This window comes from Schistocerca gregaria, chromosome 8 (assembly GCF_023897955.1).
Source record: "Schistocerca gregaria isolate iqSchGreg1 chromosome 8, iqSchGreg1.2, whole genome shotgun sequence".
Taxonomy (NCBI): domain Eukaryota; kingdom Metazoa; phylum Arthropoda; class Insecta; order Orthoptera; family Acrididae; genus Schistocerca; species Schistocerca gregaria.
Genome location: NC_064927.1, coordinates 459,545,976 through 459,571,220, shown reverse-complemented (window position 1 = coordinate 459,571,220; position 25,245 = coordinate 459,545,976). Strand labels below are relative to the sequence as shown.

General features: G+C 43.6%; 1 protein-coding gene across 2 annotated transcripts in view; it reads right to left on the bottom strand.

Annotated features, from left to right (window-relative positions):
- Nucleotides 1–25,245, bottom strand: part of LOC126284068 (endoglucanase E-4-like) — a 370,904-nt gene that overhangs the window by 40,675 nt on the left and 304,984 nt on the right. For both annotated transcript variants that reach the window (XM_049982697.1, XM_049982696.1), the window contains exons 4-5: nt 19,573–19,755; nt 9,718–9,895 (exon numbers count right to left, since the gene is read on the bottom strand). In XM_049982697.1, coding sequence (XP_049838654.1) covers nt 9,718–9,895; nt 19,573–19,755 — 361 coding nt within the window. The remainder of the gene's footprint in view (nt 1–9,717; nt 9,896–19,572; nt 19,756–25,245) is intronic.

Here is a 25,245-nt window from a genome sequence, read left to right as displayed (position 1 = left end):
CACAGGATGATCGATATCTAAGGCTTTTGAATCAAAAGGAGCTGTAGGGTGAGTGCTTTGGAACTGAATTAGTCATTCAAAAAGGCTACAGCTGTAATGTTTTGCATCAAACTGTTAGGAGATGATTGCACGAAGTAGATCTCAATCCCTGATGACCACGGCAAGCACCATGTTGTACACCACAACACTGTGTACTCCATTAGAGGGGCAAAAAATCATGCAGAACAGACACCCCATGATTGGCTTTAGGTCTTGATTATGAACAAAAAAACTTGAATTTGTTTGAACCCTGATAATCACAGACAATGTATTTGGAGAGAGCCCAGTGACACCGAATGCCTCCAACAATGTGTCCCACACTTGCAACAAGGTGAATGTGGAGTGCTGTTCTGGGCGTGGTATTACATGAGGGCCACCAAAGTCCTCTCTTGAATGTTAAGGGCAATCTCACTGCTCTATGAATATTTTGTTGACAATTTCACCTTGCTAGATAATAACCTGCTTGACTACATTCGGCGCAGAAAAAATTATGCAAGTATAGCTTATAGCAGAAGCACCTCAGTAAATTTGTGTTGGTGAAGGGTGAATGCCAATCTTCATAAATCTTTTTATAATGTTTAATTGTGCATCTATGTTCAGTAAACTGAGTGCATGGGTTTTATTTTGATTCATATGGAACATGCAAGGTAGAAAAATATTCAAGCTGTGAAATATTTGTTTTTAATTATTTGTTAACTTTTCTTTATTGGAGCCACTCATTGATGAAGTAAACCCATCGGACAAAAGAAAATTGTGGCTTACAAAGCTGCTACAAATCTCTTGCAATACACACTACAGGTGTCCTTACTGTGGTTGAGGAATAAGTGATCACCTAAATGTAAAGTACCGTAAATGCAGGTGATTGATACACACCTGATGCTATTTCAGTTATGTAGTCAACATGTACTTTACCTAAGCACAGATCTCCATTCTGAATGAAAGTGTTAGTTTAACTTTTACCAAGTGGAGTTGTTGTGTAGCTATTGGCTATCTCCCTACGGATACTGCAGCAATTCTGTACCGATACTAAAATTAGAACTACTCTTCAATTCAGTAGTTGCATAAAATTTAGTAATATACTGATTGTAGGGATTAAATTATGTACAGAAAGTGTGTATACTTAAAAAGAATGAAACAAATATGGCTCTTTGAGATACAGACCATTAAAGAATTGCAGTTCTTTACAACCAAATGCCAGTCTGGGAACTGAGCAGAGGGAATCTCAATTGGGAACTGTGGGAGGATCATTCACTTGATAACTGAGGGAAACACCATGAAAACTGTGATCAGATATGGTGCACTGGGACTATTTTAATTCTTTTTTGGGAGAATGTTGTAAGTTTTCCTAACAAAATATTAAAATTTAGTGTGAAATGGCTTTGAGTGTGTGTGTGTGTGTGTGTGTGTGTGTGTGTGTGTGTGTGTGTGTGTGCGCGCGCGCGCACGCGCGGGCATGCCTGTGTGTACATAACATTCAATGAGTGACATTTCAGTGAACCTGAAATAAAATATGTTTGATGTTGATTTAGGCATAACAGCTATGGCTAATTGTAAATGCATGAGTGGAAAACTACTATTTATGTAGCACATATGACATTTATATGGGTGCAATGGTATAGGCCTGCTTCATCTCTCAGCAACAATCTCCATCTATTTGAGAGTGCCCACACAGCTGTGTGAACTAATAAACACAAAGATGTGGCATCAAGAACAATTTTAAATATGTACGAGGGGGAGCCCAAAAGGAACCGGACTCCAAGGGCGCTGCCACTCATAGACGTAGTGCAGGGTTCTCATGCTGGTTGGTGTTAGTAGAGACCTTCATGAAACAACTGTGCAGACGGCGTCAGTGTAGAGCTGAATGTGCAAGTGTGGTATCGTGTTTCTCTGCCTGTTGGCGGGTTATCTCTGTGAAGTCGTTATGGTAACTTTAAAAGGACAAAGAGTGTGTGTGAAATTTTGTTTCCTGCTTAAAAAAAAAACTGCAATGGAAACACACAGGTTTTTGAGTGATTTGGGCGCTTTAATAGTGGTGAGATATGTGTTGAACACCAAGCTCGTTCTGGACGCCTGCAACATCGCAAAATGAGGAGAACATTCAAAAGGTCCACCAAAAGATCAACGAGGATCGTCACCAAATGATCAACCAAATTTCAGCAGGGAGAGGAACCAGTTGGAGCTCGTGCCAGCAGATTTTGAGTGAGGATTTGCACATGAGACGTGTTGAAGCTAAATTTTTTCCATGCCTTCTCACACAGAAGCAAAATACCATCTGCATGAATGTGTGTCAGGACTTGAAAACAGAGATTGCATGTGATCCAAACTTCTTGCACAATATCGTTACAGGGGATGAGAGTTGGTGTTATGGTTATGACCCAGAAACCATGCAAGTGTCAAGCCAGCGGAGGGCTCCCAACCAGAAACAACAAGGCAAGTGAGGTCAAATGCGAAGACGATGATCATTGTCTTTTTTTATGTTCGTGGAATTGTGCATTGGGAATTCGTACCCCCTGGCCAGACTGTTAACCAGCACTTTTACTTGGATGTTTTAAGGCGTCTGTGGGAGGATGTGAGGAGGAAATGCCCGGAACTTTGGCGATCAGATGACTGGTTTCTGCATCACAACAACGCTCCAGCACACATGGCCTTATGAGTGACCCACTATTTGGCATCTCAGAGGTGGTCTGTCGTTCCCCACGCCGGACCTAGCCCCGTGCGCCTTTTTGCTATTTCCACGAATGAAAAAAATGCTAAAAAGGGAGCGTTATGACGATGTGAAGGCGGTAAAAACAGCATCGCAAAGGGCACTGGACAATATCAAACTTGAAGAGTTCCAAACATGCTTCCAACAGTGGGAAAAGAGACTTGACAAGTGCATCACCTGAAATGGTGAGTATTTTGAAGGTGACTGAAGTAATTTTGTAAAAAGGTTCATCAATAAAATATTTATGACAACAATCCTGTTTCTTTTGGGTCCCCCCTCGTATATGTCATGGCGAAGTGAAAGAAATTGCAAATACATATGACAATTTCAAAATTGCATCTTCCCTACAAAACTGATTACATTCCTCCAACAGTAAATGAGCTATCTCAACTACATCTGGGATAAATCACAAGATGTTCTAGAGGACACCGAGCTTTTCATGTAGGTAAGAAAGTTGTCAAGACACATGCCAATATTCCCAAAGCTGATAAACAAACAATGCAACAGATTTGGTGGGGTTGAACAGTGTAAATCACTGCTGCTGTAACCGCACTGGTTGTAGTAATCAGCTGGCACTTCACAGACCATCACAGATGGCCTCAGTACATTGGCGGAACCACATGATCAGAAACCAGAGTTACTAGAATACAGGACACTCCCACAGCATTGCAACAGATGAACTGAGTGTCATCTATGGCACCTGCCTGTCAACAGACCTGATTCTGTCGAGTAGATATTCTGGCCATCAAGCTGGTAAAAGATATTGCGTCAGCAAAAGCCGTGGGGTGGGCAACAACTGCATGTGCGGGGAAAACATTGTCAGTCTACCACTGTCTGCTGGTGCAATCACCGGCGTCCATCGTTCTGTGGAACCACAAGCTGTACGTTCTGACATCAGCTTCAATGGGCTGACGGTGTAACTTGAAGCCTTCCAGTAACTGACCTGCTCAGCAACTACCATTGCCAGACACTGCTTGTTAGGGCCCAGATTTCGCTCCCTGGACGACAGTGCTCTCTCTGCAAGCTGCCAAATGACAAGCCAGCAAAATGAAGTGGCTGCTAGACCTTAAGTGTGAGAACACAGAGAAATGTGTGCTGACTCGCTGCACTGTCCAGCCTAGTTGTATTCACCTGCAGATGCAGATACAGAGAATGCTGGTTAACCACCCAGTTCGTGTAGCAGTAGTAACACCATCAGCATGTCACGTGCATGCTGACTGCTCTGTTTTCTTTCTCAATGTTACAGAAAATATGCAGTGAAAAAATTTGATTCTCTCATTACTTATAGCCTCATATTACAGATTATATTGAAGTTCCTATCATTTCATTAATGATCACAGCTACTGAGATACTTCTAAACTAAGTAACTCACCATACAAAATTTGAGTAGTCTGCAATCAAAAATTGGAGTTACATTTGATTCACATGAGGTCACACATTGCTGCATGTGAAACGTAGGTAGTGCACTGAATTTTTCTTTAGACTGTCCATTCTAGAAAAAAAATAATTTTATGTGGCACACTCACTTCCATCTACATGTGCTACAAAACAGTAAATGTGAATTATTCATAAGATTTATTATATTTCATAAGCAAGTCTGCATGGACAACACTGACTCACATCAGCTGCATTGAATGTTTACCTACATTCCAAATCCTGCTGCACTGTTGACAACCTGTGCCTGTGATGCTGACAGTGCACTGCCGTCAAGGAGTGTGGGTTTGACACCCACCCCCACCTGATCTCTGATGTATGCTGAGCTGGAGAAATAAATGAACTGCTTCCAATCTGAGTGTGACTGGATTTTATTCTTCGCCCACTTGAGAAACCACATGTCTGGGTAGAGGGAGTCATACCAGCCAACCTGACAAGTCTACTTCTGACCTCCCCTCACCCCAGCAGTATCGATGTACCGAGCACTATCAATGCCACTACAAATCCGTGAGTCCAAAGGATGATCTGGGATTAAGGAGAGCTGGAATCTACAGAATACTGTGCCAGTAAGCCTACATTGGTTAGAAAATGTGCACAGTGCATGAAATGTGCATTGAACATGATGGCCACAGACACCTTTTGCAGCCCACTAAGTCAGCCATAGCCAAGCATTATATCTCCACAGGACATTCACAGTATTATTCTGCCATGGAAGTCTTGGCCTCAACGAGATCCTTCTGGAACTCTATTATTAAGGAATCAATGGAAATATGAGGGGGGACCCAAAACCAACCGGAATTTCTTTCTAGAAAGCTTATACTTTATTTTTTTCAAATACAGCCTTAATCTCCTTCGAAGTACTCTCCATCAGCATTAATACATTTGCCCAAATGTTCATTCCAGCGTTCAAAGCACCTTTTAAATTCATCCTCTTTGATGCCTGCTAGCACTTTCATGACATTGCATTTTACGTCTTCCACATCCACTAAACGCTTCCCTCTCAAGTCTCTTTTCATCCTGAGGAATAGAAAGAAGTCTGAGGGTGCTAAATCCGGCGAATAGGGTGCGTGGCTCAAGGTACTCGTATTCGTTAAGGCCAAAAACTGGTGAATGCTGAGAGCCGTGTGCGTGGGAACATTGTTGTGATGCAGGAACCACACGCGAGAATCCCAGAAAGCCGGACGTTTTCGCGACAAACTTCTGCGAAGCCATTTCATAACCTTCAAATAGAATTGTTGGTTTACTGTCTGGTTTTCAGGAACAAATTCAGAATGTATGATCCCTTTGATGTCAGCATCTTTTTCACATTGGATTTCACTTGTCGAGCTTTTTTTAGTCAAGGTGAGCCAGGTGACTTCCATTGTGATGACTGTTGTTAACTTTCTGGATCGTACCCATAGAACCATGACTCATCACCTATAACGATTTTGTTGAAAAAATGTGGATCATTTTTGAACGCCATTTCGAGACAGGCTTGAACACGACGATCCCTTTGATCTCAAGGAAAGAAGCTTTGGCACGAATTTTGCTGCCACTCTGCACATCCCCAAATCGATGGTCAAGATAAGTTGAATTGAGCTCCAGGACTGCGTCGATCTTCACTGATGAGATCACGGATTTTGGCGATGTTATCTTCGCTTCTAGCAGCGGAAGGTCGACCGGAACGGGGCTGATCTTCAACCACCATTTCTCCCTTTTTAGACCGAGGAAACCATTTGTACACTTGCGTTTTACTAAGAGCATGGTCTTTGTAGGCTGTCTGAATCTTCGCAACAGTTTCTGCTGCATTCTTGCCGAGCAAGAAACAAAACGTTGCTCGTAAGAACTAGCCATTTCCTCGTGTCATGTCTGCACTGTATGTACACTCAAAGAACTGCCAAAGAAACCACACTTCTCACTGTTGGGTGACGCCGCGTGGCAGTATGACTCAGCAGAGCTTCTATTACAACCCTCTGGCGGCGCAACCTGCTACTAGAAGTACACGATGCACAGCATTACGATTCTGGTTACTTTTGGGTCTCCCCTTGTACATTTGGTGGAAGATCTTATTGAGCCGGATGCGGTGGTCTCGCGGTTCTAGGTGCGCAGTCCCGAGCCGTGCGACTGCCACGGTCGCAGGTTCGAATCCTGCCTCGGGCATGGATGTGTGTGATGTCCTTAGGTTTAAGTAGTTATAAGTTCTAGGGGACTGATGACCACAGCAGTTGAGTCCCATAGTGCTCAGAGCCATTTGAACCATTTTTGATCTTATTGATTGTGATGGTGGCTTTCAACTGGATAAGGCAAAGGACCTTATGATTTCTTTACTATCTTCAAAGAGAAAACATTTTATGCCTAATGACACATCTAGCTGAAGTTAATTTTGTAAATTTGACATCTGAATTTTAACTCCACGAGCCTGCATTCTGACAGATAGTACTAATATAGTATAAATATAGTGCATATCCCTACAGACAGAGAAGTGTTCGAGGAGTGCGCAAAAATTGAAGGAGATCGCTCATGTAGTGGCTGACTTCGCACGTGATCTCCGCACCACGTGATGAAGGGTGTGAACTAGCAATCTCCCCTGCAAAACACTCACCTGAAGGTGGTTGAATGACTGGTGTTTGATATTGTCAACGTCATACAGCTGCAATCCTGAAACTCCATGGCACATTCTCTATGCAGGGAAAATTTCAAGAATCACAGCCTCCTCTATGTTTCAACTTCCACATGTTGTGACTCAGATTTGGATACGATCGTTAATTTTGATTTTTGGAAGCAAACATCTACATTTACAATCCGCAAGCGAAGTTCCATCTTTAAGCATTTACATGAAATTGATGTCATCATGAGTAATCTACAATTTACATATTAAGAAATATAACTATTGTAAGGTATCACACAAAGCTAAAGTACACATTTTAAAAGAACATACATAATAAAGGAATACATTTGATACATAAAAATATCCCACATCACTAAAGTGTGCATTTTAAATAATGTGCATAATAAAAGAATAACATACATAATAAAGGAATACATTTAATACATAAAGATATCCCACATAACTAAAGTGTGCGTTTTAAAGAATGTGCATAATAGGGAGGAGGAGGAGATTAGTGTTTAACGTCCCATCGACAATGAGGTCATTAGAGACGGAGCACAACCTCGGGTAAGGGAAGGATCGGGAAGGAAATCGGCCGTGCCCTTACAAAGGAACCATCCCGGCATTTGCCTGAAGCGATTTAGGGAAATCACAGAAAACCTAAATCAGGATGGCCGGAGACGGGATTGAACCGTCGTCCTCCCGAAAGCGATGTGCATAATAAAAGAATACATTTCATACATAAAGATTTCTCCACATGTTTAACAGTTAAATGTGGAACTACAGAGACAACAAAAAAGCTTAGGAAGAGGTACAAAGAGAGTTGCAAGTTGTTTCGTACGTCATGTCTATTTTTGAAGAGTTTTCAAATTCTTTAACACTGTAAAAAGCTTTCCGCCATTTTTTAGTCTTATTTTTAAATACGCCCCTGGAAATGGAAAAAAGAACACATTGACACCGGTGTGTCAGACCACCATACTTGCTCCGGACACTGCGAGAGGGCTGTACAAGCAATGATCACACGCACGGCACAGCGGACACACCAGGAACCGCGGTGTTGGCCGTCGAATGGCGCTAGCTGCGCAGCATTTGTACACCGCCGCCGTCAGTGTCAGCCAGTTTGCCGTGGCATACGGAGCTCCATCGCAGTCTTTAACACTGGTAGCATGCCGCGACAGCGTGGACGTGAACCGTATGTGCAGTTGACGGACTTTGAGCGAGGGCGTATAGTGGGCATGCGGGAGGCCGGGTGGACGTACCGCCGAATTGCTCAACACGTGGGGCGTGAGGTCTCTACAGTACATCGATGTTGTCGCCAGTGGTCGGCGGAAGGTGCACGTGCTCGTCGACCTGGGTCCGGACCGCAGCGACGCACAGATGCACGCCAAGACCGTAGGATCCTAAACAGTGCCGTAGGGGACCGCACCGCCACTTCCCAGCAAATTAGGGACACTGTTGCTCCTGGGGTATCGGCGAGGACCATTCGCAACCGTCTCCATGAAGCTGGGCTACGGTCCCGCACACCGTTAGGCCGTCTTCCGCTCACGCCCCAACATCGTGCAGCCCGCCTCCAGTGGCGTCGCGACAGGCGTGAATGGAGGGACGAATAGAGACGTGTCGTCTTCAGCGATGAGAGTCGCTTCTGCCTTGGTGCCAATGGTGGTCGTATACATGTTTGGCGCCGTGCAGGTGAGCGCCACAATCAGGACTGCATACGACCGAGGCACACAGGGCCAACACCCGGCATCATGGTGTGGGGAGCGATCTCCTACACTGGCCGTACACCTCTGGTGATCGTCGAGGGGACACTGAATAGTGCACGGTACATCCAAACCGTCATCGAACCCATCGTTCTACCATTCCTAGACCGGCAAGGGAACTTGCTGTTCCAACAGGACAATGCACGTCCGCATGTATCCCGTGCCACCCAACGTGCTCTAGAAGGTGTAAGTCAACTACCCTGGCCAGCAAGATCTCCGGATCTGTCCCCCACTGAGCATGTTTGGGACTGGATGAAGCGTCGTCTCACGCGGTCTGCACGTCCAGCACGAACGCTGCTCCAACTGATGCGCCAGGTGGAAATGGCATGGCAAGCCGTTCCACAGGACTACATCCAGCATCTCTACGATCGTCTCCATGGGAGAATAGCAGCGTGCATTGCTGCGAAAGGTGGATATACACTGTACTAGTGCCGACATTGTGCATGCTCTGTTGCCTGTGTCAATGTGCCTGTGGTTGTGTCAGTGTGATCATGTGATGTATCTGACCCCAGGAATGTGTCAATAAAGTTTCCCCTTCCTGGGACAATGAATTCACGGTGTTCTTATTTCAATTTCCAAGAGTTTATATTAAGAGAGACACAATGTGCGTGCACAGGTCATGTGTTGAAAAGCCTTATTCCCATGTATTCATAACTGCCTTGTGTTTTCTTGAGTCGAGTTGTTGGTATGTCTATCTTAAATGTTTGACGAGTGTTATGATTATGAACGGACTGCCTAAGGTTGTAACTGTTAAAGTTTTCTCTTATGTACAAAAGGCAGCTGTATATAAAAAGAGAAGGGAGTGTTATTATCTGTAATTCTTTGAAGTATGACCTACATAATATGTTATTTTTGGTAATCCCAGAGATGCTCCTGACGGCTTTCTACTGCCAAATAAAAATTTCTCTGGACCATGGAGAATTACCGCATAGAAGAATACCATAGCTAATATGGCAATGAAAGAATGCGTAATAGGAATTAATCAGGAGGCTTTCACGAACACAGGTGCGTAATTTTTCAGTAGATAGATAACTCGCGAAAGCTTTCGAGATATGTTGTCTATGTGACTCTGCCAGGTTAATTTCGTATCTAAGTATATGCCAAGAAATTTGGTAGAAGTGTACTCAACATCACTTCTGGTGCCACTACCATTTGCACTGTATTATCCTGTTCCATTCGCAAATGTCACTTACTCGTAGTAGGGTTCGGCACCGCGGATGCTCTCGTGGTAGAGACCGCGGTGTTGGTTGGCGAAGTGGTACAGCTCTCGCGCATGACGTAGGCACAAGTCCGCATATTCTGGCTTGTCCCCTCGGAACACTAGCGAAGCTGCTGCCAAGGCTGCTGCTGTCTCCCCTGCCAGATCGGAACCTGTCAACACAATGTCCACTCGAGTCAAACACTGAGTGCCGTGGTGAGCAGTGTTAGTGCTACACACAATGTCCGGGTATCTAAAGCCGATTTACAGTGAAGCGAACAAAAGCAAAAGCGCAACAGCGAACGAGCATCCTCCCTGGTGGAAACGCCTGGTGCGCGGCGTTCAGTCGCGTGCGGAACACATTCACAAGTGCTTGATTGTTAACCGAGGGGTGCCGGTTTTGGAGCAGGCAAATTGGAACAGCGACATTTCTGTGACTAGACACGTATACCGAATGAGGGGCGGCGGTTCCGCTTCCTCGTTTTCGCGGTACCCGGAAGAGGAGGAGATTAGTGTTCAACGTCCCGTTGACAGCGAGGTCAGTAGAGAGACAGAGCACAAGCTTGGACTAGGTATGGATGGAGAAGGAAATCAGCTGAGCCATTTCAAAGGAACCATCCCGGCATTTGCCTTAAGTTATTTATGGAAATCACGGGAAACGTACACTACTGGCCATTAAAATTGCTACACCACGAAGATGACGTGCTGCAGACGCGAAATTTAACCGACAGAAGACGCTGTGATATGCAAACGATTAGCTTTTCAGAGCATTCACACAAGGTTGGCGCCGGTGGCGACACCTACAACGTGCTGACATGAGGAAAGTTGCCAACCGATTTCTCATACACACACAGCAGTAGAGCGACGTTGCCTGGAGAAACGTTGTTGTGATGCCTCGTGTAAGGAGGAGAAATGCATACCCTCACGTTTCCGACTTTGATAAAGGTCGGATTGAAGCCTATCGCGATTACAGTTTATCGTATTGTGACATTGCTGCTTGCGTTGGTCGAGATCCAATGACTGTTAGCAGAATATGGAATCGGTGGGTTCAGGAGGGTAATACGGAACGCCGTGCTGGATCCCAAATGTGGGGTGCATACTGTAACACCTTCGGTACACACACCATCAGATTATTTGACTTGTCGCTCTAATGAAGTAGGCGAGTGTCAGCAATATGTCTCGTGGTCTTATCGTGGCGTGTTTATCTTCTGCCGTTAGGTCAGACGATAGAAATGCCACTTGCACGCTTAGAGTACCAGATTGACAGTGACCAACATTCTACAGATCTCTCACCAATTGAAAACGTCTGGTCAATGGTGGCCGAGCAACTGTCTCGTCACAACACACTACTCTTGACGAACTGTGGTATCGTGTTGAAGCTGCATGGCCAGCTGTACCTGTACACGCCATCCGAGCTCTGTTTGACACAATGCCCAGGCGTACCAAGGCCGTTATTACAGCCAGAGGTGGTTGTTCTGGGTACTGATTTCTCAGAATCTATGCACCCAAATTGCGTGAAAATGTGATCACATGTCGATTCTAGTATAATACATTTGTCCAATGAATACCCGTTTATCATCTGCATTTCTTCTTGGTGTAGGAATTTTAATGGCCGGTAGTGTAAATCCTCCCCCCCCCCCCCCCCCCCCATGAACCATGGACCAAAGCCGTTGGTGGGGAGGCTTGTGTGCCTCAACAATACAGATAGCCGTACCGTAGGTGCAACCACAACAGAGGGGTATCTGTAAGAGGCCAGACAAATGTGTGGCTCCTGAAGAGGGGCAGCAGCCTTTTCAGTAGTTGCAGGGGCAACAGTCTGGATGATTGACTGATCTGGCCCTGTAACAATAACCAAAACGGCCTTGCTGTGCTGGTACTGTGAACGGCTGAAAGCAAGGGGAAACTACGGCCGTAATTTTTCCTGAGGGCATGCAGCTTTACTGTATGATTAAATGATGATGGCGTCCTCTTGGGTAAAATATTCCGGAGGTAAAATAGTCCCCCATTCGGATCTCTGGGCGGGGACTACTCAAGAGGATGTCGTTATCAGGAGAAAGAAAACTGGCGTTCTACGGATCGGAGCGTGGAATGTCAGATCCCTGAATCGGGCAGATAAGTTAGAAAATTTAAAAAGGGAAATGGATAGGTTAAAGTTAGGTATAGTGGGAATTAGTGAAGTTCGGTGGCAGGAGGAACAAGACTTCTGGTCAGGTGACTACAGGGTTATAAACACAAAATCAAATAGGGGTATTGCAGGAGTAGGTTTAATAATGAATAAAACAATAGGAATGCGGTTAAGCTACTACAAACAGCATAGTGAACGCATTGTTGTGACCAACACCTACTACAGTAGTACAAGTTTATATGCCAACTAGCTCTGCAGATGATGAAGGAATTGATGAAATGTATGATGAGATAAAAGAAATTATTCAGTTAGTGAAGGGAGACGAAAATTTAATAGTCGTGGGTGACTGGAATTCGAGTGTGGGAAAAGGGAGAGAAGGAAACGTAGTAGGTGTATATGGTTTGGGGCTAAGAAATGAAAGAGGAAGCTGCCTGACAGAATTTTGCACAGAGCATAACTTAATCATAGCTAACACTTGGTTCAAGAACTATGAAACAAGGTTGTATACATGGAAGAATCCTGGAGATACTAGAAGGTTTCAGATAGTTTATATAACGGTAAGACAGAGATAGGAACCAGGTATTAAATCGTAAGACATTTCCAGGGGCAGATGTGGACTCTGACCACAATATATTGGTTATGAACTGTAGATTAAAACTGAAGAAACTGCAAAAAGGTGGGAATTTAAGGAGATGGTACCTGGATAAACTGAAAGAACCAAATGTTGTACAGAGTTTCAGGGAGAGCATATGGGAACAATTGACAGGAATGGTGGAATCAAATACAGTAGACGAAGAATGAGTAGCTTTGAGGGATGAAATAGTGAAGGCAGCAGAGGATCAAGTAGGTAAAAAGACGAGGGGTAGTAGAAATTCTTGGGTAACAGAAGACATACTGAATTTAATTGATGAAAGGAGAACATATAAAAATTCAGTAAATGAAGCGGGCAAAAAAGAATACAAACGTCTCAAAAATGAGATCGACAGGAAGGGCAAAACGGCTAAGCAGGGATGGCTAGAGGGTAAATGTAAGGATGTAGAGTCTTATCTCACGAGGGGTAAGATAGATACTGCCTACAGGAAAATTAAAGAGACCTTTGGAGAAAAGAGAACCACTTGCATGAATATCAAGGACTCAGATGGAAACCCAGTTCTAAGACCTAAGTCGAAACAAGGCCCCGGGAGTAGACAAGATTCCATTAGAACTACTGACAGCCTTAGGAGAGCCGGTCCTGAGAAAACTATACCATCTGGTGAGCGAGATGTATGAGACAGGCGAAATTCCCTCAGACTTCAAGAAGAATATAATAATTCCAATCCAAAAGGAAGCAGGTGTTGACAGATGTGAAAATTACCGAACTATCAGTTTAATAAGTCACAGCTGCAAAATACTAACGCGAGTTCTTTACAGATGAATGGAGAAACTGGTAGAAGCCGACCTCGGGGAAGATCAGTTTGGATTCCGTAGAAATGCTGGAACACGAGAGGCAATACCGACTCTACGACCTATCTTAGAAGAAAAATTAAGGAAATGCAAACCTACATTTCTAGCATTTGTAGACTTAGAGAAAGCCTTTGACAATGTTGACTGGAATACTCTCTTTCAAATTCTGAAGGAGGCAGGGGTAGAATACAGGGAGCGAAAGGCTATTTACAGTTTGTACAAAACCAGATGGCAGTTATAAGAGTCGAGGGACATGAAAGGGAAGCAGTGGTTGGGAAGGGAGTGAGACAGGGTTGTTGCCTCTCCCTGATGCTATTCAATCTGTATATTGAGCAAGCAGTAAAGGAAACAAAAGAAAAATTCGGAGTAGGTATTAAAATCGATGGAGAAGAAATAAAAACTTTGAGGTTCGCCGATGACATTGTAATTCTGTCAGAGACTGCAAAGGACTTGGAAGACCAGTTGAATGGAATGGACAGTGTCTTGAAATGAGGGTATAAGATGAACATCAACAAAAGGAAACGAGGATAATGGAATGTAGTGGAATTAAGTCAGGTGACGCTGATGGAATTAGATTTGGAAATGAGACATTTAAAGTAGTGAAGGAGTTTTGCAATTTGGGGAGCAAAATAACTGATGATAGTCGAAGTAGAGAGGATATAAAATGTAGACTGGCAATGGCAAGGACAGCGTTTCCGAAAAAGAGAAAATTTGTTAACATCGAGTATTGATTTCAGTGTCAGGAAGTCGTTTCTGAAAGTATTTGCGTGGAGTGTAGCCATGTATGGAAGTCGAACATGGACGATAAATAGCTTAGACAAGAAGAGAATAGGAGCTTTCGAAATGTGGTGCTACAGAAGAATGCTGAAGATTAGATGGGTAGACCACATAAATAATGACGAGGTGTTGAACAGAATTGGGGAGGAGTTTGTGGCACAACTTGACTAGAAGAAGGGACCGGTTGGTAGGACATGTTCTGAAGCAACAAGGGATCACAAATTTAGCATTGGAGGGCAGCGTGGAGGGTAAAAATCGTAGAGGGAGTGCAAGAGGTGAGTACAGAAAGCAGATTCAGAAGGATGTTGGCTGCAGTAGGTACTGGGAGATGAAGAAGCTTGCACAGGATAGAGTGGCATGGAGAGCTGCATCAAACCAGTCTTAGGACTGAAGACCACAACAACAACAACAACAGTGTAAATCTGGATGGCCGGTCGCTGATTTGAACTGTCGTCCTCCCAAACGTAAGTCCGGTGTGCTAACTACTGCGCTACCTAGCTCGGCGTACCAGGAGGACCGAAGCACACCCAGTCTTACTTCCATCGGGCGACTGTAGCGCTACAAGATCCATACTGAGAAATGACGAGTACTCCACAAAAGCAAAGAACAGGGGGTCTGTGTTTTTAGTCATTTGAACAAGACTGGGAATTGCAGTTCTTCTTTACAGCAGTAACTGAAAACTCACAGCGTTTGCTGTGCCACCGAATATTAGGCGGCCTCCGTAAATTCACTATTGAAAGAAACTGCAACTCATTTCGTAAAGACGAGTGTAGTGTACTGAGCAGAGAAAAACGGCCAAACACATTAAGTGCGCCTAAGAAAGTGGATGAGGCACACCAGCAGATTTTTAATATAAGTCACAATAACTGATACCTCTCGCAACCTTCGTTTCTTGTGTTACATTCGTATCTATTTTACTGTACAACGTAATATTTTCTATTTTCCAGAATGACAACCACAGCACATCTGCACTGCGAGCAAGTTTGAAAACTGCCACAAGAATAGCAAGAGCTGGGAAACCGTTTTGTGAAATGGAGTTTATAAAAGACTGTCTCACTGATGCTGCAGAACTTGTGTCCTACGAACATTAGCATGTTTCAAGAAATCGGCCTTTCCGAACAGTGGTGTAACGTTTAATTGTTATGGCTGGCGATGTGCACAGGCAGTCAACAAATGAGGCTAAGGACTTTTTTGCCTTCTCTGTCGCGGTGAATGAAGCAACAGATCTTACAGATACAGCTCAGGTAGTGATATGCATACGAGGTGTGATAGCGGTCTGCTTGTAAAAGAGGACATCTTGGACAGGTGACTACGACAGGTGCAGATATATTCTAAGCTGTCGAGCAAGCGATTGATGGTGTCGGTATGGACTGGAATCGGTTAATCTCAGTGGCGCACTGGCAATGCGAGGCCATCATATAGGACTCGTAGCACTGATGCGCGGAAAACCAGGACGCACAAAAGAAACGTTGTACGGAATTCAAGAGGCGCTTCGTGCAAAATCAGTAACTTTAGAAAACGCCATGGCAATTGTTGTGCGTGAAAACACATAAGCTTACGCACCGCCAATTTCAACAGTTCTTGGAGGAATTATAGAGGAGGACGGCGCCACTCCTTACTATACACTGGCTCAGTCGAGGTAATCCTGAAAAGACTTTTTTGATTTACGTTTGGCCATAGCACATTTCTCACATAAGAAGGGAAAGAGTGAACCAAAATTAGATGACGCTTGCTGGATACCAGACCTTCCATATCTCTTGGAGATTGCGTCTCACATGAACATAACTTTCTGACATGTTGGAAAAACTAAATGCTTTTGAAAGGAATCTAGCTTTTTGGGACAGCCAAACAATTATCTGGAAACACTGCACATTTCCCTACCCTTGGTTTGCTCCACGAAAGTGCTAGGTTGAAAGAGTATATATCAATAACTGTAAAAATTAAGTAGCAATTTTAAGCACAATTTGTAGACGTTCGTTGCTTTACACGTCCGTTTGCTCCGAAGTGTCTACAGATGGAGTGAAATACACAATTGAAGTACAAGTTTTTTCAATATGAACTACAAAAAAATTCTATGAAAACTTTCACAGCAAGAATTTCCACGCCTCCATCAAAAAGCTGCGGCAGTTATGATCACGCTCAGATCTACTTATGTGCGTGAAAGATTTTTCTCCATAATGTCAATGAATACATCAAGGTGGTGGTGGTGGTGGTTAGTGTTTAACGTCCCGTCGACAACGAGGTCATTAGAGACGGAGCGCAAGCTCGGGATAGGGAAGGATTGGGAAGGAAATCGGCCGTGCCCTTTCAAAGGAACCATCCCGGCATTTGCCTGAAACGATTTAGGGAAATCACGGAAAACCTAAATCAGGATGGCCGGAGACGGGATTGAACCGTCGTCCTCCCGACTGCGAGTCCAGTGTGCTAACCACTGCGCCACCTCGCTCGGTCATCAAGGTTTCGATCGAGTATTAAGGACGAAAATCTTCGCAACTGATAGCGTTTATCAATGTGCTCTGCTTTTGTGCCTGACATTTAACTTCATCGTTTCTCGTCGCCAGTGATGAGAATGTTCGGGATTTCTTTCTTTTTTGTAATTGAAAATTGTTATTTACTAACTGTGCCTCACCCTGCTCCATGTTACATAGGTGAACATTGTCATCTTCAAAATTTGGCATTAAACCGATTGTTCAAGGTATACTTACATGCTTAAAAATTGTCGTTTAATTGTTGAGAGACATGTCTGAGACCCTTGCCATGAAGGGTATTTAGGTGCCTAACGTGGGCATAAAACCAATCTGGCATATTTATGCACCAATTGTTTTTATGTTTTAAATTATAAACGTGACGTTTGTTGATAGAGCGATAGAATAACACGATACCTTCCCTAGATTGCACTGCACACTGCGAAAACAGGTAGAGAGTGCCCCAGGTACAGTGAATCCCATCTAGTGGGTAAAGCAAAGCGGCGACATCTGTACTTAGAGACATAAACAAAGTGAGCGGTGACAGTTCCGTTTCCCTGTTTACACATCTGGTGACCAAGAAGTTGCACATGTGCAGCAGCTCTGCACGTGTGCAGAATTTCTGGCCTAACTTGACTGACAGGGGTCTTAATTGGAACCTTTAATTCAGTTTCCATCATTCTTGGGTTAAAGGCCAAGGGGAAACCTGCAATGGACAGCAGGTGTGCCCTGGCCACAGGAAGAGTTATATCTCCATGGCTAATGGTGTTGGGTGAAACACGTATGCTTACTGCAATGAGAAGGCGAATCCAGAAGACAGGCTCAGCTATGCACTCAGGAGTAAGGGACTAGAGATCGACAGACACGCCAACGGAAACCTACCCATGGTAAGATTTGGTATGAAGTCTAAAGCAATGTCTGGAGAAGTTATGCAACCATAGTCATTCTAGGAACGTTGACGCTTTTTGTGAACACCAGATAGACGTCGGTTCGTGGCTGCAAAGTGTTGCTTTCATTCTTTAACCCTTTCGTGAGCCGTGGGAAACATGCTTCCCACTACAATGAACTCGCTCCTAGACCAGTGGGATTCACAGTTCCCACCTCTGTACGGTGCTACCACCTAGTGAACAGTATAGGGTACTACTTTCAACCGGAAGTTCCCGCCGTTTTTGTTCTACCTTCGTGCGGAGGCATTGTAGAGCTGAGTGTTGCTCTGTAGAGGAACCTATCAGTGCTGTTTGCGTGACGTTGTGTGATTTTTTCCTCAAACCTGTAGTATAAGGTAAATACTTTTGATTTACTCAAATTTATGAAGGAAACTGTAAAATTGGAACGAGACGAATTCCAGTTTGAAACAAAAGGAGCCATTTCTGCAGTAAAATGGATGGATAACCATCCAGTCACTTTCCCATGACCCATGAGAAACAGCCACAGGGAAAAGGAAAAACAAGGATGGTACTAGTACAGAGATTTCTTGTCCTGAAGTTGTGGTAGAATACAACAAAATAATCGGTGGTGTCAATAAGTTTGATCAATTACGAGAAAGGTATGCTATTGGCAGACGTTCTGTAAAATGGTGGCACAGAATATTTTATTTCCTGGTGGACGCTGCTGCAGTGAACAGTTTTATCCTGTGGAAAATAAGTAAAAGAGAAAGTGGAGAGCATGATCAGCTCACATACAGGATCCATCTAGCCAGACAACTGATCCCGCTGGCTTCTTATCCCAAAAAAGGCGTGGGGAAAAAACCTGTCTTTCTGGCAAAAAGGGGTAAAGTACCTGACGATTTTCGACATATGGCTGTAGGGGAGCATCAACCCATTTTAGGAGAAACCTACTGGACGTGCCGTCATTGTAGTACCAAAGCTGCGGAAAAGATCACTCTCTGTGTTTGTACGTATTGTCAAATACCGCTTTGCATAGACCCATGTTTCAGAAAATTTCATGGCAAGTAATTGTGAACAATCATTGTAACAAGAGAAGTAAATTTATCAAATAAATATGACATATGTTGAAAAAGTTGTTTTTGTCATTTAACTCCAAGGAAGTGCAGTGGGAAGAATACTTCCCACCTTGTTGTGTGACCTCACTTTCACAGTTGGAGCAAATTTGATATTCTGTATGATAAATATACTGTTAACTACTACCTGCTCTCCATTCATTAAAAAAACTGCTCAATAATTTTGCCCACGAAAGGATTAAAGTAACACATGTAGTTTCTGGACGACAGATACATTGCTTGACAAAATGAGTGAAGCATCCAAAAGGGGACGTGGGTTGAGGAGACATTTTGCAGAGCGAGTCAAAAAGGACTTTACAACTTTGGAATGATACAGAAATTTATTGAGATAACTTACAGAATCGGCAGTTGTGTCGTTTTGTAGCAAACAGCCTCAAGTTTGATTCACTCACATAGGGCGTCGGCACTCCATTCCGCTACCAGGAGCGCCAGCGTAGTGCACAGTCAAAATGGCTATTTAACTGGTGTGGGGCGTGCTCGCTGTGTGTTACTCTTTAGCGGTGATTCAACAGTTATGCAGAATATGGGCAGCGAAAATATATATGCAACCCTGGCACTTTTGCGACTCCCCAAAAGTTAACACGTTTTGTGCCTTTAGCACATTGGAAGTGTAGACCTGTGTTCTTCGTGGAAAAAACTGTCACTGGTATTGTGTATCTGGATATGCCTGAAAACTTTTTAATTAATTAGATCGATGAAATGACTGAGATGGGATGGTTTACTACCAAGCAAGGCAGTCCATCATTTTGTTGTTAGTGTGCTTATGTTTCCAAGTCCTTTACAGGCGAAGCACTAGTTCTCTCGCGAAGCTCTGAAAGAGCAACGGACGAAATTTGATATGGCATTGTTGAAAGAATAATTTTCTAATACGCATGAAGGATATACGTAACAATCGAACGAAGGGTGGAAGGCATACTCTTCACCAACCGTAGGAAGAGTCCTCCACTGAATTACGTTGATACTAGTAAATAGAGAATTAAACATGGTAGTGTGTTAATGCAGCTACGGAATGTGACAAACCTGGGTGCTGGGCGTCAATCTTGAAGGCGGGCCGCGACATGTTGAGCTCCTCTGGCCGACCCCAGTATTTGTGGTCGAGGTCGAAATCACCAACCTGACCGTACAGCTCCGTGGGAGCCACGTGGCACTTTATGAAGTAGTCTGTCGCCCACTTCACTGCGTCCACTGCATACTGCAACTGACCTGAGGGAAAAAATCGAATTACATGACGAATTTTCGATGTACTGTAAGTGCAGGAAAAAACATTTTAACTCCAAGGAGATTGCCCATCAATGGCTACAATTAAGACCATGCAAAAAAAATGCTTAAAATGTCATAAGAATTTTAAAAGCATACAGCATCGTATATCAAATGTGTAACAAAATTCCCTTTGCAGACTTTCAGGACTTGTATTTGGGACCAAGACGGTTAAGTTTAGCATAGGAATTCATGTCCTGAAATGTAGCATTTCCCTGCTACACACAAAATACCATATCACACATTGCTCTCTGTCTCCTGTTGTTCGTCATCTGGGTCCACATATAAGTGGGACTCAGTGTGATGGCCACTGATGTCAACACAAATACGGTATCTTTGTGCCATGTTCCAAGACACATGTTCTCCAATCCTTGACGCTCCAGTAGCCGCCACAGCCATAATCCGCGCCAATAGGTCTTCCTCGAATGCCACAGGAGTCTCATAAATCTAGGATTTCATGTGACCTCACAGGTAGTAGTCTAGCGGGTTCAAGTCGGGAGAACATGCAGGCCGAGCAATTAGGTCACAATGACATATACACTATTGCCCAAATCATTGGACCACATGTGAAAAATGAGGTGGTGCAGCATCATGATGGAACCATATGTTGTGACACAGATGGTGCATCTTCCAAGAGCTCATGCAGTATGCCATCAACAAACTGCAGGTATGCACTACCAAAGAGATATGGTAGAAGAAGGTATGGGCAATCGCGCATCCAGCCAGAAACTATGCCCAAATGTTCAGACCACATTGTTCCAGAATCCATGGTGGTATACAGCATGCGGGTTTTTATCAGACCACCATGACTGTTGTGAAGGTTTCTCACCTTCCCTGGTGAACTTGGCTTCATTCGTGAAAAGGATCCACCATGCAAAGTATGGTTTTTCCACACAATAATGCAAGAACCACCTGCAGAAGTGGTCCCAATATGCCTGTACCTTCTGGGTATAGTACAGGTGTAGCTGCCACTTTCACATAACACTCCAGACAGTTTGGTGATCCACTTTCAGTCTAACTGCTATGTTTCTGGTACTTGTCGTCAATCTTCTTCCACTGCATGGAGTACAGCCTCTTTAAAGTCAGCCGGCCGCGGTGGTCTTGCGGTTCTAGGCGCGCAGTCCGGAACCGTGCGACTGCTACGGTCGCAGGTTCGAATCCTGCCTCGGGCATGGATGTGTGTGATGTCCTTAGGTTAGTTAGGTTTAAGTAGTTCTAAGTTCTAGGGGACTGATGACCACAGCAGTTGAGTCCCATAGTGCTCAGAGCCATTTGAACCATTTTTTTCTTTAAAGTCAATGTTCGGTGCCATCATGGAGCACCACAGCCAGCCTTCTGGTGATGAATGTCATCGTCTCTAAGGGTCACTTCTACACCCTAGCAAAGAGGGAGTATGAAGGTGTCTGATGATGTGGAAAATGCTCCACATACAATTGACGAACAGCCCTACCATTGCAACAAGCTTCTTCATACAATAACAGAGTGTAGTACACTGCAGTCAATAGCAATGCACTAAAAATGAAATGTAGCTTCCATTTTGTACTGCAGTGAGGAAGAGATCAGTGTTTAACGTCCTGTCGAGAGGACATTAGAGATGGAGCACAAGCTTGGATTAAGGAAGGATGGGGAAGAAAATCGGCCATGCCCTTTCAAAGGACCCACCCCAGAATTTGCCTGAAGCAGTTTCCGGATGTTGGTTTGAACTGTCATCCTTGTTTGGCGTACTGTAGTGGCGTACTGTAGTGAATGATTACTACTGTACAGTAGTATAGGATGAACAAAGACCATGAACTCAACAGCATGTACAAACGTATTTGGGTGGATATAGTAGTACAATATGGACAAAGACTACAAGCACAATAGCAGATACAAACCTCTCAGGGCAGATCACAAACTCAGCTGAATGGCATGCAAGCAAACCTGTAATGGGCATATGTCATCAGGTGAGAAGTGGGGCAAAGCAGGTTCTGGTGCGCTTTTGATTTCAAATTGATGTGATAATTAATTAAATTGGTCAATTAAACTGCCCTTCCACTTCTCCTTACCCTACTGTTCTGCTATGTGGTTTATGACCCCCTGAAGCGATAGGTTAAGGGGAGAGGATAGTTTAATTGATCAATTCAATTAATTACCATATTAATGTGATACCAAAGGTGTGTCATAACCCACTTAGTCTCTCTACCTAGGTGATTGGTGAATGACGTATGTAATACCCTAGTCAGTGGCCCTGAAAATGTGGGAGATTTGAGTGTGTTGTAGGGAAATTACACGTGTCTGGACATGAGTTCCTATGCTAAACATAACCATCTTGGTCGCTACAAGTCCTCATTGTCTGTAAAGGGAATTCAGTTACACCCTCTATATCCTGTAACTAAATATGCTGAAGTTTCCTTAAAGTCTCATCTCCATGCTGTGGGAGTGCTAGGTACCGTCGGAGTTTCAAAGCCAACTCAAGGAAATTTGGCATTGATCTGAAGATCTTAGAGTCTGTTGTTTTCAGGAGCTTTTCAGATGGAATGATCGATTCCTCCACTCCTCAGCTGTAGAAGTAGGGAATTCATCACTTATTTGTCTCGCTGACACACAAGTGTCATCTGGTTAAGGTCTTCATTCTCTTCACATTCACATTATGGGAAGCCTGGTCTTTCAATGCAGTGCAGATGTTGTTTTATAGCATCGAGGTGTGGCATCATCACATACAGGTACACCATCCATCCAAACAGTTCCGAGACTGATTTTACGAGGCGCAACAATAAAGTCATGAGACTGATTTTCTTTGCAAGATGTGGCAACCCTGCAGGCTTGCATAGGCACGATATCTTTGACCTTGGTCTATAAGCTGATTCTAGTCCAAGCGGCAAATCGATGCAACTGCTCAGTCGTGAATTATGCTGTAATAAGTTTACATGTGTTTGTGTCTCTCGTCACGGAAATGGAACTGCATAATATTGCGCAGTGGTATGCCATTTCTTTTTGCGTTAAATTAGATGAAAACGCGACAACGACTTATGGTAGGCTTCAGAAGGCTTTTGGAGAGAAGGTTATGTCAAGAGCTCAAGTTTTTCATTGGAATAAAATGTTTAGTGAAGACAGAACGAATGTTGAAGATGAAGGCCGCAGTGGACGACCAGCAACTTCACGGATGGATGTCAACTTGGCCAGTGTGCGTGAACTCGTACGATCTGATCGAAGGTTATCCGTGAAAATAATTGCAGAAGAACTGAACATCAACCGAGAAACGGTTCGTCTAATAATAACTAAAGATCATGGTATGAGGAAGATTTGTGCAAAAACGGTCCCCAAAAATCTCACACTACAACAACGAGAAACGGAAAAAATGTGGCTGCCGATCTGTCAGAGCAAACTAAAATCAATCCAGAATTGTTGGGCCATATTATCACTGGTGGTTAAAGTTGGTTTTTTCAGTACGATCCAGAGAGAAAACGCCAAAGTTCGCGATGGTGCTCAAAGGGATCACCCAGACCAAAAAAAGCTCGCATGTCAAAGTCAAAAGTGAAATGCATGCTTGTGTGCTTCTTTGATTCCAAGGGAATTGTTCATAAAGCGTGGGTGCCTCCTGGACAAACAGTTAACCAATATTACTACAAAGAAATTTTAGAAAGACTTCGTAAAAGAGTTCTTCATGTCCGTGCCAACACTGCTCATAATTGGATTCTGCATCACGATAATGAGCCATCCCATACCGCTCTGTCAGCACAGCAATTTTTAACCTCAAAACAAATTTCAGTACTACCACAGCCACCTTATTCACCAGATATCGCTCTGCGCGACTTTTTTCTATTTACAAGATTCAAAACGGCGGTCAAGGAACTCCATTTTCAAACAACACAAAATGCCCAAAAAGCTGTGACGAGGGCCTTGGAGGATATTACAGAAGATGAGTTCTAGCAATATTGCCATCAATGGCAGAAGCGCTGGAAAAAGTGTGTGCAACCAGAAGGGAACTACTTTGAAGGATACAACACTAAACTTGACTAAAACGGAAGCAACATTTTTTCACATCAGTCTCATTACTTTATAGTCGCACTTCGTATTCCTGGTGTGTAAGCGATGTCAGTGCGGCAACAACAGTGGCAGCTTGAATTCTATCTATCTATATCCGAATCCCGCTCCAGCTGCTGCCGGGTGCTGACGAGTCCTCTCCATTTGGCTCGGTCCTCCCACCACTTTTCTTCCTCCACTTGCTGCCAGGTCACACCTCTCCTTTCAACAAATTAACGACTGTAAACAACAGATGTACATTCGGCCAGTCAGTTGTGAGCAGGTGGTGTTAAGCAGTAGCTCTGACATCAGCACCAACAGTCGCGGAATGCCACGTGTTATTTTGGATACATTTTAATGCTTTTAATAATTTTCAGTTGAAGTCTGTTTAATATTGTTTTTATAAAATGCAGTGCCTTTTTATTTTTAGTTTTAGTTAATATCTGTGGGATATTTACATGTTAGTGTTAACATCCGACCACTGTCTAGTCTTTACATGTTGTTTGTATATTAATTCCTGATAGTGTCTGTTTAAGATTATTGTTAAAAAATATTATGCTTTGTATTTTTAATTCATTTCAGGTATTCTACGAGCTGAAACTTACATTCAGTGAATACCCGTGTGGTTTTTACATTCTTGTGTTATGTCTGTCTGCCGCCAAAAGTTATTTATGGAAATCATCAGAAGGCATGCAGTTGTTACTTTACTGCATCTGAAGTGTGTGTTAGCCTTTTTTGGTTTACGATAGAAGTAGAGTCACATGTGTCAAACATGGATGTTTGCTGTAGGTTAGTTAGTATGGGAGAAACATGCCTGGACTATGGGTTGGTATTTGATTAGGGGGATTGTAGCGGGGAGGCAAGTAAAGTATGAAATAAGGGTCTTCCATGGATTTTTGCCCTTCAGGCAGAATTAGAAATTGCTAATGTTGAATTAGATGAGTTGAAGGGAGATAGAGACAATGACAACTGGGAGTAGGTGAGAAGTAATAACCACAAAGAGAAAACGTCATAAATCACATTTCCAGCTGCAGTTTGCAAATAGTTTGACTTGTTATCTGAAAAATAAGAAGAGAATTAACCTGTTTTTGTACAAAGTAGAGTGCAACAGATTCATAGGAACAACTTTAAGGCTATGTCAGCAGAAAAATCAAATAAGAGGAAAGAGTGGGTGCTGCTCCTAGGCAGCAATCATAGGAGGGATGTTGGCCAAAGGCTACAGGAAAAACTAGGGGCGGTATACCAGATCGCCGGCCGGGGTGGCCGAGCGGTTCTAGGCGCTAAAGCCTGGAACCACGCGACTTCTTCGGTCAACAGATTCGAATCCTGCCTCGAGCATGGATGTGTGTGATGTCCTTAGGTTAGTTAGGTTTAAGCAGTTCTAAGTTCTAGGGGACTGATGACCTCAGAAAATAAGTCCCATAATGCTTAGAG